Source organism: Salvelinus fontinalis, unplaced genomic scaffold, assembly GCF_029448725.1.
Source record: "Salvelinus fontinalis isolate EN_2023a unplaced genomic scaffold, ASM2944872v1 scaffold_0260, whole genome shotgun sequence".
NCBI lineage: Eukaryota > Metazoa > Chordata > Actinopteri > Salmoniformes > Salmonidae > Salvelinus > Salvelinus fontinalis.
The window spans coordinates 1-12,500 of record NW_026600469.1 but is presented as its reverse complement, the minus strand read 5'-3'; the positions used below and the strand labels follow the sequence as shown (position 1 = coordinate 12,500).

The following is a 12,500-nucleotide window of genomic DNA, read 5'->3' as shown; positions in this document are numbered from 1 at the left end:
GGGGTCTGGTCAGTAGTAACAGTGATGTTAACCAGGGGTCTGGTCAGTAGTAACAGTGATGTTAACCAGGGGTCTGGTAAGTAGTAACAGTGATGTTAACCAGGGGTCTGGTCAGTAGTAACAGTGATGTTAACCATGGGTCTGGTCAGTAGTAACAGTGATGTTAACCAGGGGTCGAGCTATCCGGTTTGGAGCGAGCGGTCGCATTTGCATTCGCTCTGCAGGTAGTATAAATTTTCATTACATTGTATTACATTTCATTATATTCCAACGGTTTAATTTGTCTAACCTTAGCAATTTCTTCTTAGCTAGCTACTTAGCCGTCTGTGTATAAAAGATAATTGCGTATTTATCGTATTTCGTCGCCTATCGTAGCCCAGCAGCTAGCTAACGTCCACCGTCTACCGTATAACTTTTCATTACATTTCATTATAGTACAACGGTCTGATTTTCATTTCATTACAGTACAACGGTTTGATTTGGTTGATCTTGGCTAGCTACATAGCCGTCTTTGCATCAAACATAATTGTGTAGTTATTGAGGTTCGCCAGCCAGCTATTTTCGCCCCAACGTAACGCAACGTAGCCAACACGGCTACCTAGCCAGCTTGCCACCGAATAGCAGCATTGTAGAAACGAGTGCATTACAACGTAACGACTTGATCAGTGTAGTGTTGGCTGACTACACAGTTGTCTTTGCTATCTTTGATTTGCATTTGTTCGATCTTAGCTAGCTACTTAGCTGGCTACATAGCCGTCTTTGTATCGGTGATAATTGTGTAGTTATCAAGGTTCGCTGAGGTTCGCTTGCCAGGTATTCTCGCCCTAACGTAACGTAACGTAGTAAACCCTGCTAGCTAGCCAGCTAGCCACCAATTAGCAGCACTGTAGAAACGATTACATTACAACGGAACGACTTGACTTGTGTAGTGTTAGCTAGCTACATAGTTTTCTCTGCTATCTTTGTATCTAAGATAATTGTGTAGCTTTGAGTAATTATCGGTTAGCTAGCCAGCTATTTTTTCGCCTGCCGCGCTGTCGTCCTCCTACCTAGCCAACGCTGCTAGCTAGCCAACTTCTACCGAATAGCAGCACTGTAGAAACTTACATTACAACGGAACGACTTGATTAGCGTAGTGTTAGCTAGTTGTCTTTGCTGTCCTTGTATCCACGATAATTGTGTAGTTTAGAGAAATTTAGTGAAATTGTCGAGGTTACCTAGCCAGCTTCACTTTCAACAACGTAGCCACTGCTAGCCAGGCTACTTCACCAGCCAGCAGTACTATATCATTTTAGTCAATAAGATCTTGTATTTTATTTTTATTTTTTTGCAACGTAAGCTTAACTTTCTGAACATTCGAGACGTGTAGCCCACTTGTCATTCTAATCTCCTTTGCATTAGCGTAGCCTCTTCTGTAGCCTGTCAACCATGTGTCTGTCTATCCCTGTTCTCTCCTCTCTGCACAGACCATACAAACGCTTCACACCGCGTGGCCGCGCCCACCCTAACCTGGTGGTCCCAGCCCGCACGACCCACGTGGAGTTCCAGGTCTCCGGTAGCCTCTGGAACTGCCGATCTGCGGCCAACAAGGCAGAGCTCATCTCAGCCTATGCGTCCCTCCAGTCCCTCGACTTCCTGGCACTGACGGAAACATGGCTCACCACAGATAACACTGCTACTCCTACTGCTCTCTCTTCGTCTGCCCACGTGTTCTCGCACACCCCGAGACCGTCTGGTCAGCGGGGTGGTGGCACCGGGATCCTCATCTCTCCCAAGTGGTCATTCTCTCTTTCTCCCCTTACCCATCTGTCTATCGCCTCCTTTGAATTCCATGCTGTCACAGTTACCAGCCCTTTCAAGCTTAACATCCTTATCATTTATCGCCCTCCAGGTTCCCTTGGAGAGTTCATCAATGAGCTTGACGCCTTGATAAGCTCCTTTCCTGAGGACGGCTCACCTCTCACAGTTCTGGGTGACTTTAACCTCCCCATGTCTACCTTTGACTCATTCCTCTCTGCCTCCTTCTTTCCACTCCTCTCCTCTTTTGACCTCACCCTCTCACCTTCCCCCCCTACTCACAAGGCAGGCAATACGCTTGACCTCATCTTTACTAGATGCTGTTCTTCCACTAACCTCATTGCAACTCCCCTCCAAGTCTCCGACCACTACCTTGTATCCTTTTCCCTCTCGCTCTCATCCAACACTTCCCACACTGCCCCTACTCGGATGGTATCGCGCCGTCCCAACCTCCGCTCTCTCTCCCCCGCTACTCTCTCCTCTTCCATCCTATCATCTCTTCCCTCTGCCCAAACCTTCTCCAACCTATCTCCTGATTCTGCCTCCTCAACCCTCCTCTCCTCCCTTTCTGCATCCTTTGACTCTCTATGTCCCCTATCCTCCAGGCCGGCTCGGTCCTCCCCTCCCGCTCCGTGGCTCGACGACTCATTGCGAGCTCACAGAACAGGGCTCCGGGCAGCCGAGCGGAAATGGAGGAAAACTCGCCTCCCTGCGGACCTGGCATCCTTTCACTCCCTCCTCTCTACATTTTCCTCTTCTGTCTCTGCTGCTAAAGCCACTTTCTACCACTCTAAATTCCAAGCATCTGCCTCTAACCCTAGGAAGCTCTTTGCCACCTTCTCCTCCCTCCTGAATCCTCCTCCCCCTCCCCCCCCCCTCCTCCCTCTCTGCAGACGACTTCGTCAACCATTTTGAAAAGAAGGTCGACGACATCCGATCCTCGTTTGCTAAGTCAAACGACACCGCTGGTTCTGCTCACACTGCCCAACCCTGTGCTTTGACCTCTTTCTCCCCTCTCTCTCCAGATGAAATCTCGCGTCTTGTGACGGCCGGCCGCCCAACAACCTGCCCGCTTGACCCTATCCCCTCCTCTCTTCTCCAGACCATTTCCGGAGACCTTCTACCTTACCTCACCTCGCTCATCAACTCATCCCTGACCGCTGGCTACGTCCCTTCCGTCTTCAAGAGAGCGAGAGTTGCACCCCTTCTGAAAAAACCTACACTCGATCCCTCCGATCTCAACAACTACAGACCAGTATCCCTTCTTTCTTTTCTCTCCAAAACTCTTGAACGTGCCGTCCTTGGCCAGCTCTCCTGCTATCTCTCTCAGAATGACCTTCTTGATCCAAATCAGTCAGGTTTCAAGACTAGTCACTCAACTGAGACTGCTCTTCTCTGTATCACGGAGGCGCTCCGCACTGCTAAAGCTAACTCTCTCTCCTCTGCTCTCATCCTTCTAGACCTATCGGCTGCCTTCGATACTGTGAACCATCAGATCCTCCTCTCCACCCTCTCCGAGTTGGGCATCTCCGGCGCGGCCCACGCTTGGATTGCGTCCTACCTGACAGGTCGCTCATACCAGGTGGCGTGGCGAGAATCTGTCTCCTCACCACGCGCTCTCACCACTGGTGTCCCCCAGGGCTCTGTTCTAGGCCCTCTCCTATTCTCGCTATACACCAAGTCACTTGGCTCTGTCATAACCTCACATGGTCTCTCCTATCATTGCTATGCAGACGACACACAATTAATCTTCTCCTTTCCCCCTTCTGATGACCAGGTGGCGAATCGCATCTCTGCATGTCTGGCAGACATATCAGTGTGGATGACGGATCACCACCTCAAGCTGAACCTCGGCAAGACGGAGCTGCTCTTCCTCCCGGGGAAGGACTGTCCGTTCCATGATCTCGCCATCACGGTTGACAACTCCATTGTGTCCTCCTCCCAGAGCGCTAAGAACCTTGGCGTGATCCTGGACAACACCCTGTCGTTCTCCACCAACATCAAGGCGGTGGCCCGTTCCTGTAGGTTCATGCTCTACAACATCCGCAGAGTACGACCCTGCCTCACACAGGAAGCGGCGCAGGTCCTAATCCAGGCACTTGTCATCTCCCGTCTGGATTACTGCAACTCGCTGTTGGCTGGGCTCCCTGCCTGTGCCATTAAACCCCTACAACTCATCCAGAACGCCGCAGCCCGTCTGGTGTTCAACCTTCCCAAGTTCTCTCACGTCACCCCGCTCCTCCGCTCTCTCCACTGGCTTCCAGTTGAAGCTCGCATCCGCTACAAGACCATGGTGCTTGCCTACGGAGTAACAGTGATGTTAACCAGGGGTCTGGTCAGTAGTAACAGTGATGTTAACCAGGGGTCTGGTCAGTAGTAACAGTGATGTTAACCAGGGGTCTGGTCAGTAGTAACAGTGATGTTAACCTGGGGTCTGGTCAGTACTCACCAGTCTGGTCAGTAGTAACAGTGATGTTAGCCAGGGGTCTGGTCAGTACTCACCAGTCTGGTCAGTAGTAACAGTGATGTTAACCAGGGGTCTGGCCAGTAGTAACAGTGATATTAGCCAGGGGTCTGGTCAGTAGTAACAGTGATGTTAACCAGGGGTCTGGTCAGTAGTAACAGTGATGTTAACCAGGGGTCTGGTCAGTAGTAACAGTGATGTTAACCAGAGGTCTGGTCAGTAGTAACAGTGATGTTAGCCAGGGGTCTGGTCAGTAGTAACAGTGATGTTAACCAGGGGTCTGGTCAGTAGTAACAGTGATGTTAGCCAGGGGTCTGGCCAGTACTCACCAGTCTGGTCAGTAGTAACAGTGATGTTAACCAGGGGTCTGGTCAGTAGTAACAGTGATGTTAGCCAGGGGTCTGGTCAGTAGTAACAGTGATGTTAGCCAGGGGTCTGGTCAGTAGTAACAGTGATGTTAACCAGGGGTCTGGTCAGTACTCACCAGTCTGGTCAGTAGTAACAGTGATGTTAACCAGGGGTCTGGTCAGTAGTAACAGTGATGTTAACCAGGGGTCTGGTCAGTAGTAACAGTGATGTTAACCAGGGGTCTGGTCAGTAGTAACAGTGATGTTAACCAGGGGTCTGGTCAGTACTCACCAGTCTGGTCAGTAGTAACAGTGATGTTAACCAGGGGTCTGGTCAGTACTCACCAGTCTGGTCAGTAGTAACAGTGATGTTAACCAGGGGTCTGGTCAGTAGTAACAGTGATGCTAACCAGGGGTCTGGTCAGTAGTAACAGTGATATTAACCAGGGGTCTGGTCAGTAGTAACAGTGATGTTAACCAGGGGTCTGGTCAGTAGTAACAGTGATGTTAGCCAGGGGTCTGGTCAGTAGTAACAGTGATGTTAACCAGGGGTCTGGTCAGTAGTAACAGTGATGTTAACCAGGGGTCTGGTCAGTACTCACCAGTCTGGTCAGTAGTAACAGTGATGTTAGCCAGGGGTCTGGTCAGTAGTAACAGTGATGTTAACCAGGGGTCTGGTCAGTAGTAACAGTGATGTTAACCAGGGGTCTGGTCAGTAGTAACAGTGATGTTAACCAGGGGTCTGGTCAGTAGTAACAGTGATGTTAACCAGGGGTCTGGTCAGTAGTAACAGTGATGTTAACCAGGGGTCTGGTCAGTAGTAACAGTGATGTTAGCCAGGGGTCTGGTCAGTACTCACCAGTCTGGTCAGTAGTAACAGTGATGTTAACCAGGGGTCTGGTCAGTAGTAACAGTGATGTTAACCAGGGGTCTGGTCAGTAGTAACAGTGATATTAACCAGGGGTCTGGTCAGTAGTAACAGTGATGTTAGCCAGAGGTCTGGTCAGTAGTAACAGTGATGTTAACCAGGGGTCTGGTCAGTAGTAACAGTGATGTTAACCAGGGGTCTGGTCAGTAGTAACAGTGATGTTAACCAGGGGTCTGGTCAGTAGTAACAGTGATGTTAGCCAGGGGTCTGGTCAGTAGTAACAGTGATATTAACCAGGGGTCTGGTCAGTACTCACCAGTCTGGTCAGTAGTAACAGTGATGTTAACTAGGGGTCTGGTCAGTACTCACCAGTCTGGTCAGTAGTAACAGTGATGTTAGCCAGGGGTCTGGTCAGTACTCACCAGTCTGGTCAGTAGTAACAGTGATGTTAACCAGGGGTCTGGTCAGTAGTAACAGTGATGTTAACCAGGGGTCTGGTCAGTACTCACCAGTCTGGTCAGTAGTAACAGTGATGTTAGCCAGGGGTCTGGTCAGTAGTAACAGTGATGTTAACCAGGGGTCTGGTCAGTAGTAACAGTGATGTTAACCAGGGGTCTGGTCAGTAGTAACAGTGATGTTAACCAGGGGTCTGGTCAGTAGTAACAGTGATGTTAACCAGGGGTCTGGTCAGTAGTAACAGTGATGTTAACCAGGGGTCTGGTCAGTAGTAACAGTGATGTTAGCCAGGGGTCTGGTCAGTACTCACCAGTCTGGTCAGTAGTAACAGTGATGTTAACCAGGGGTCTGGTCAGTAGTAACAGTGATGTTAACCAGGGGTCTGGTCAGTAGTAACAGTGATATTAACCAGGGGTCTGGTCAGTAGTAACAGTGATGTTAGCCAGAGGTCTGGTCAGTAGTAACAGTGATGTTAACCAGGGGTCTGGTCAGTAGTAACAGTGATGTTAACCAGGGGTCTGGTCAGTAGTAACAGTGATGTTAACCAGGGGTCTGGTCAGTAGTAACAGTGATGTTAGCCAGGGGTCTGGTCAGTAGTAACAGTGATGTTAGCCAGGGGTCTGGTCAGTAGTAACAGTGATGTTAACCAGGGGTCTGGTCAGTAGTAACAGTGATGTTAGCCAGGGGTCTGGTCAGTAGTAACAGTGATATTAACCAGGGGTCTGGTCAGTACTCACCAGTCTGGTCAGTAGTAACAGTGATGTTAACTAGGGGTCTGGTCAGTACTCACCAGTCTGGTCAGTAGTAACAGTGATGTTAGCCAGGGGTCTGGTCAGTACTCACCAGTCTGGTCAGTAGTAACAGTGATGTTAACCAGGGGTCTGGTCAGTAGTAACAGTGATATTAGCCAGGGGTCTGGTCAGTAGTAACAGTGATGTTAACCAGGGGTCTGGTCAGTAGTAACAGTGATGTTAACCAGGGGTCTGGTCAGTAGTAACAGTGATGTTAACCAGGGGTCTGGTCAGTAGTAACAGTGATGTTAACCAGGGGTCTGGTCAGTAGTAACAGTGATGTTAGCCAGGGGTCTGGTCAGTAGTAACAGTGATGTTAACCAGGGGTCTGGTCAGTAGTAACAGTGATGTTAACCAGGGGTCTGGTCAGTAGTAACAGTGATGTTAGCCAGGGGTCTGGCCAGTACTCACCAGTCTGGTCAGTAGTAACAGTGATGTTAACCAGGGGTCTGTTCAGTAGTAACAGTGATGTTAGCCAGGGGTCTGGTCAGTAGTAACAGTGATGTTAGCCAGGGGTCTGGTCAGTAGTAACAGTGATGTTAACCAGGGGTTTGGTCAGTACTCACCAGTCTGGTCAGTAGTAACAGTGATGTTAACCAGGGGTCTGGTCAGTAGTAACAGTGATGTTAACCAGGGGTCTGGTCAGTAGTAACAGTGATGTTAACCAGGGGTCTGGTCAGTAGTAACAGTGATGTTAACCAGGGGTCTGGTCAGTACTCACCAGTCTGGTCAGTAGTAACAGTGATGTTAACCAGGGGTCTGGTCAGTACTCACCAGTCTGGTCAGTAGTAACAGTGATGTTAACCAGGGGTCTGGTCAGTAGTAACAGTGATGCTAACCAGGGGTCTGGTCAGTAGTAACAGTGATATTAACCAGGGGTCTGGTCAGTAGTAACAGTGATGTTAACCAGGGGTCTGGTCAGTAGTAACAGTGATGTTAGCCAGGGGTCTGGTCAGTAGTAACAGTGATGTTAACCAGGGGTCTGGTCAGTAGTAACAGTGATGTTAACCAGGGGTCTGGTCAGTAGTAACAGTGATGTTAGCCAGGGGTCTGGTCAGTAGTAACAGTGATGTTAGCCAGGGGTCTGGTCAGTACTCACCAGTCTGGTCAGTAGTAACAGTGATGTTAACCAGGGGTCTGGTCAGTAGTAACAGTGATGTTAGCCAGGGGTCTGGTCAGTACTCACCAGTCTGGTCAGTAGTAACAGTGATGTTAGCCAGGGGTCTGGTCAGTAGTAACAGTGATGTTAGCCAGGGGTCTGGTCAGTAGTAACAGTGATGTTAGCCAGGGGTCTGGTCAGTACTCACCAGTCTGGTCAGTAGTAACAGTGATGTTAGCCAGGGGTCTGGTCAGTAGTAACAGTGATGTTAACCAGGGGTCTGGTCAGTAGTAACAGTGATGTTAGCCAGGGGTCTGGTCAGTACTCACCAGTCTGGTCAGTAGTAACAGTGATGTTAACCAGGGGTCTGGTCAGTAGTAACAGTGATGTTAACCAGGGGTCTGGTCAGTAGTAACAGTGATATTAACCAGGGGTCTGGTCAGTAGTAACAGTGATGTTAGCCAGAGGTCTGGTCAGTAGTAACAGTGATGTTAACCAGGGGTCTGGTCAGTAGTAACAGTGATGTTAACCAGGGGTCTGGTCAGTAGTAACAGTGATGTTAACCAGGGGTCTGGTCAGTAGTAACAGTGATGTTAGCCAGGGGTCTGGTCAGTAGTAACAGTGATATTAACCAGGGGTCTGGTCAGTACTCACCAGTCTGGTCAGTAGTAACAGTGATGTTAACTAGGGGTCTGGTCAGTACTCACCAGTCTGGTCAGTAGTAACAGTGATGTTAGCCAGGGGTCTGGTCAGTACTCACCAGTCTGGTCAGTAGTAACAGTGATGTTAACCAGGGGTCTGGTCAGTAGTAACAGTGATGTTAACCAGGGGTCTGGTCAGTACTCACCAGTCTGGTCAGTAGTAACAGTGATGTTAGCCAGGGGTCTGGTCAGTAGTAACAGTGATGTTAACCAGGGGTCTGGTCAGTAGTAACAGTGATGTTAACCAGGGGTCTGGTCAGTAGTAACAGTGATGTTAACCAGGGGTCTGGTCAGTAGTAACAGTGATGTTAACCAGGGGTCTGGTCAGTAGTAACAGTGATGTTAACCAGGGGTCTGGTCAGTAGTAACAGTGATGTTAGCCAGGGGTCTGGTCAGTACTCACCAGTCTGGTCAGTAGTAACAGTGATGTTAACCAGGGGTCTGGTCAGTAGTAACAGTGATGTTAACCAGGGGTCTGGTCAGTAGTAACAGTGATATTAACCAGGGGTCTGGTCAGTAGTAACAGTGATGTTAGCCAGAGGTCTGGTCAGTAGTAACAGTGATGTTAACCAGGGGTCTGGTCAGTAGTAACAGTGATGTTAACCAGGGGTCTGGTCAGTAGTAACAGTGATGTTAACCAGGGGTCTGGTCAGTAGTAACAGTGATGTTAGCCAGGGGTCTGGTCAGTAGTAACAGTGATGTTAGCCAGGGGTCTGGTCAGTAGTAACAGTGATGTTAACCAGGGGTCTGGTCAGTAGTAACAGTGATGTTAGCCAGGGGTCTGGTCAGTAGTAACAGTGATGTTAACCAGGGGTCTGGTCAGTACTCACCAGTCTGGTCAGTAGTAACAGTGATGTTAACTAGGGGTCTGGTCAGTACTCACCAGTCTGGTCAGTAGTAACAGTGATGTTAGCCAGGGGTCTGGTCAGTACTCACCAGTCTGGTCAGTAGTAACAGTGATGTTAACCAGGGGTCTGGTCAGTAGTAACAGTGATATTAGCCAGGGGTCTGGTCAGTAGTAACAGTGATGTTAACCAGGGGTCTGGTCAGTAGTAACAGTGATGTTAACCAGGGGTCTGGTCAGTAGTAACAGTGATGTTAACCAGGGGTCTGGTCAGTAGTAACAGTGATGTTAGCCAGGGGTCTGGTCAGTAGTAACAGTGATGTTAACCAGGGGTCTGGTCAGTAGTAACAGTGATGTTAACCAGGGGTCTGGTCAGTAGTAACAGTGATGTTAGCCAGGGGTCTGGCCAGTACTCACCAGTCTGGTCAGTAGTAACAGTGATGTTAACCAGGGGTCTGGTCAGTAGTAACAGTGATGTTAGCCAGGGGTCTGGTCAGTAGTAACAGTGATGTTAGCCAGGGGTCTGGTCAGTAGTAACAGTGATGTTAACCAGGGGTTTGGTCAGTACTCACCAGTCTGGTCAGTAGTAACAGTGATGTTAACCAGGGGTCTGGTCAGTAGTAACAGTGATGTTAACCAGGGGTCTGGTCAGTAGTAACAGTGATGTTAACCAGGGGTCTGGTCAGTAGTAACAGTGATGTTAACCAGGGGTCTGGTCAGTACTCACCAGTCTGGTCAGTAGTAACAGTGATGTTAACCAGGGGTCTGGTCAGTACTCACCAGTCTGGTCAGTAGTAACAGTGATGTTAACCAGGGGTCTGGTCAGTAGTAACAGTGATGCTAACCAGGGGTCTGGTCAGTAGTAACAGTGATATTAACCAGGGGTCTGGTCAGTAGTAACAGTGATGTTAACCAGGGGTCTGGTCAGTAGTAACAGTGATGTTAGCCAGGGGTCTGGTCAGTAGTAACAGTGATGTTAACCAGGGGTCTGGTCAGTAGTAACAGTGATGTTAACCAGGGGTCTGGTCAGTAGTAACAGTGATGTTAGCCAGGGGTCTGGTCAGTAGTAACAGTGATGTTAGCCAGGGGTCTGGTCAGTACTCACCAGTCTGGTCAGTAGTAACAGTGATGTTAACCAGGGGTCTGGTCAGTAGTAACAGTGATGTTAGCCAGGGGTCTGGTCAGTACTCACCAGTCTGGTCAGTAGTAACAGTGATGTTAGCCAGGGGTCTGGTCAGTAGTAACAGTGATGTTAGCCAGGGGTCTGGTCAGTAGTAACAGTGATGTTAGCCAGGGGTCTGGTCAGTACTCACCAGTCTGGTCAGTAGTAACAGTGATGTTAACCAGGGGTCTGGTCAGTAGTAACAGTGATGTTAACCAGGGGTCTGGTCAGTAGTAACAGTGATGTTAACCAGGGGTCTGGTCAGTAGTAACAGTGATGTTAGCCAGGGGTCTGGTCAGTAGTAACAGTGATGTTAGCCAGGGGTCTGGTCAGTACTCACCAGTCTGGTCAGTAGTAACAGTGATGTTAACCAGGGGTCTGGTCAGTAGTAACAGTGATGTTAGCCAGGGGTCTGGTCAGTACTCACCAGTCTGGTCAGTAGTAACAGTGATGTTAGCCAGGGGTCTGGTCAGTAGTAACAGTGATGTTAACCAGGGGTCTGGTCAGTAGTAACAGTGATGTTAACCAGGGGTCTGGTCAGTAGTAACAGTGATGTTAACCAGGGGTCTGGTCAGTACTCACCAGTCTGGTCAGTAGTAACAGTGATGTTAACCAGGGGTCTGGTCAGTACTCACCAGTCTGGTCAGTAGTAACAGTGATGTTAACCAGGGGTCTGGTCAGTACTCACCAGTCTGGTCAGTAGTAACAGTGATGTTAACCAGGGGTCTGGTCAGTAGTAACAGTGATGCTAACCAGGGGTCTGGTCAGTAGTAACAGTGATATTAACCAGGGGTCTGGTCAGTAGTAACAGTGATGTTAACCAGGGGTCTGGTCAGTAGTAACAGTGATGTTAACCAGGGGTCTGGTCAGTAGTAACAGTGATGTTAACCAGGGGTCTGGTCAGTAGTAACAGTGATGTTAGCCAGGGGTCTGGTCAGTAGTAACAGTGATGTTAACCAGGGGTCTGGTCAGTAGTAACAGTGATGTTAACCAGGGGTCTGGTCAGTAGTAACAGTGATGTTAGCCAGGGGTCTGGTCAGTAGTAACAGTGATGTTAGCCAGGGGTCTGGTCAGTACTCACCAGTCTGGTCAGTAGTAACAGTGATGTTAACCAGGGGTCTGGTCAGTAGTAACAGTGATGTTAGCCAGGGGTCTGGTCAGTAGTAACAGTGATGTTAGCCAGGGGTCTGGTCAGTACTCACCAGTCTGGTCAGTAGTAACAGTGATGTTAACCAGGGGTCTGGTCAGTAGTAACAGTGATGTTAGCCAGGGGTCTGGTCAGTAGTAACAGTGATGTTAGCCAGGGGTCTGGTCAGTACTCACCAGTCTGGTCAGTAGTAACAGTGATGTTAGCCAGGGGTCTGGTCAGTAGTAACAGTGATGTTAGCCAGGGGTCTGGTCAGTAGTAACAGTGATGTTAACCAGGGGTCTGGTCAGTAGTAACAGTGATGTTAGCCAGGGGTCTGGTCAGTACTCACCAGTCTGGTCAGTAGTAACAGTGATATTAGCCAGGGGTCTGGTGTTTCCTCCCAGTCCAGACACTCCATTGACCGTCTCTACGTGGAATGTATAGTTGGCATGTGTGGCAAAGTCCAGAATAGCCACCGAGGTCCCGGTGAGGCCCAGGGGGCGTGGTACGAAGCGCAGGTCGGTCTCACACGGCTCACAGTCCTCCTCGCCACCGGAGGCGCCGCAGCGCTGGCACATGATGTTATAAGTGAGGTCCTTCCTGCCACCGCTGTCGCTAGGCGGAGACCAGGTGAGGAACAGAGCCGTCTCGTTAATGAGAAAGATCAGGTTCCTGGGGGCCGATGGAGCGCCTGGAGAGAGAGAGAGAGAGAGAGAGAGAGAGACCAGGTGAGAAACAGAGCCGTCTAGTTAATGAGAGAGATCAGGTTCCTGGGGGCCGATGGAGCACCTGGAGAGAGATAGAGAGAGAGACCAGGTGAGGAACAGAGCTGTCTCGTTAAT

At 49.5% G+C, this 12,500-nt stretch overlaps 1 protein-coding gene across 1 annotated transcript in view; it reads right to left on the bottom strand.

Moving 5' to 3' along the window:
* Positions 1-12,349, bottom strand: part of LOC129845268 (ephrin type-A receptor 6-like) — a gene marked incomplete at its 5' end in the record, with an annotated part of 90,792 nt that extends 78,443 nt beyond the window's left edge. The window contains one exon of the mRNA XM_055913140.1: positions 12,008-12,349. Coding sequence (XP_055769115.1) covers positions 12,008-12,349 — 342 coding nt within the window. The remainder of the gene's footprint in view (positions 1-12,007) is intronic.
* Between the last annotated feature and the right edge of the window lie 151 nt (positions 12,350-12,500).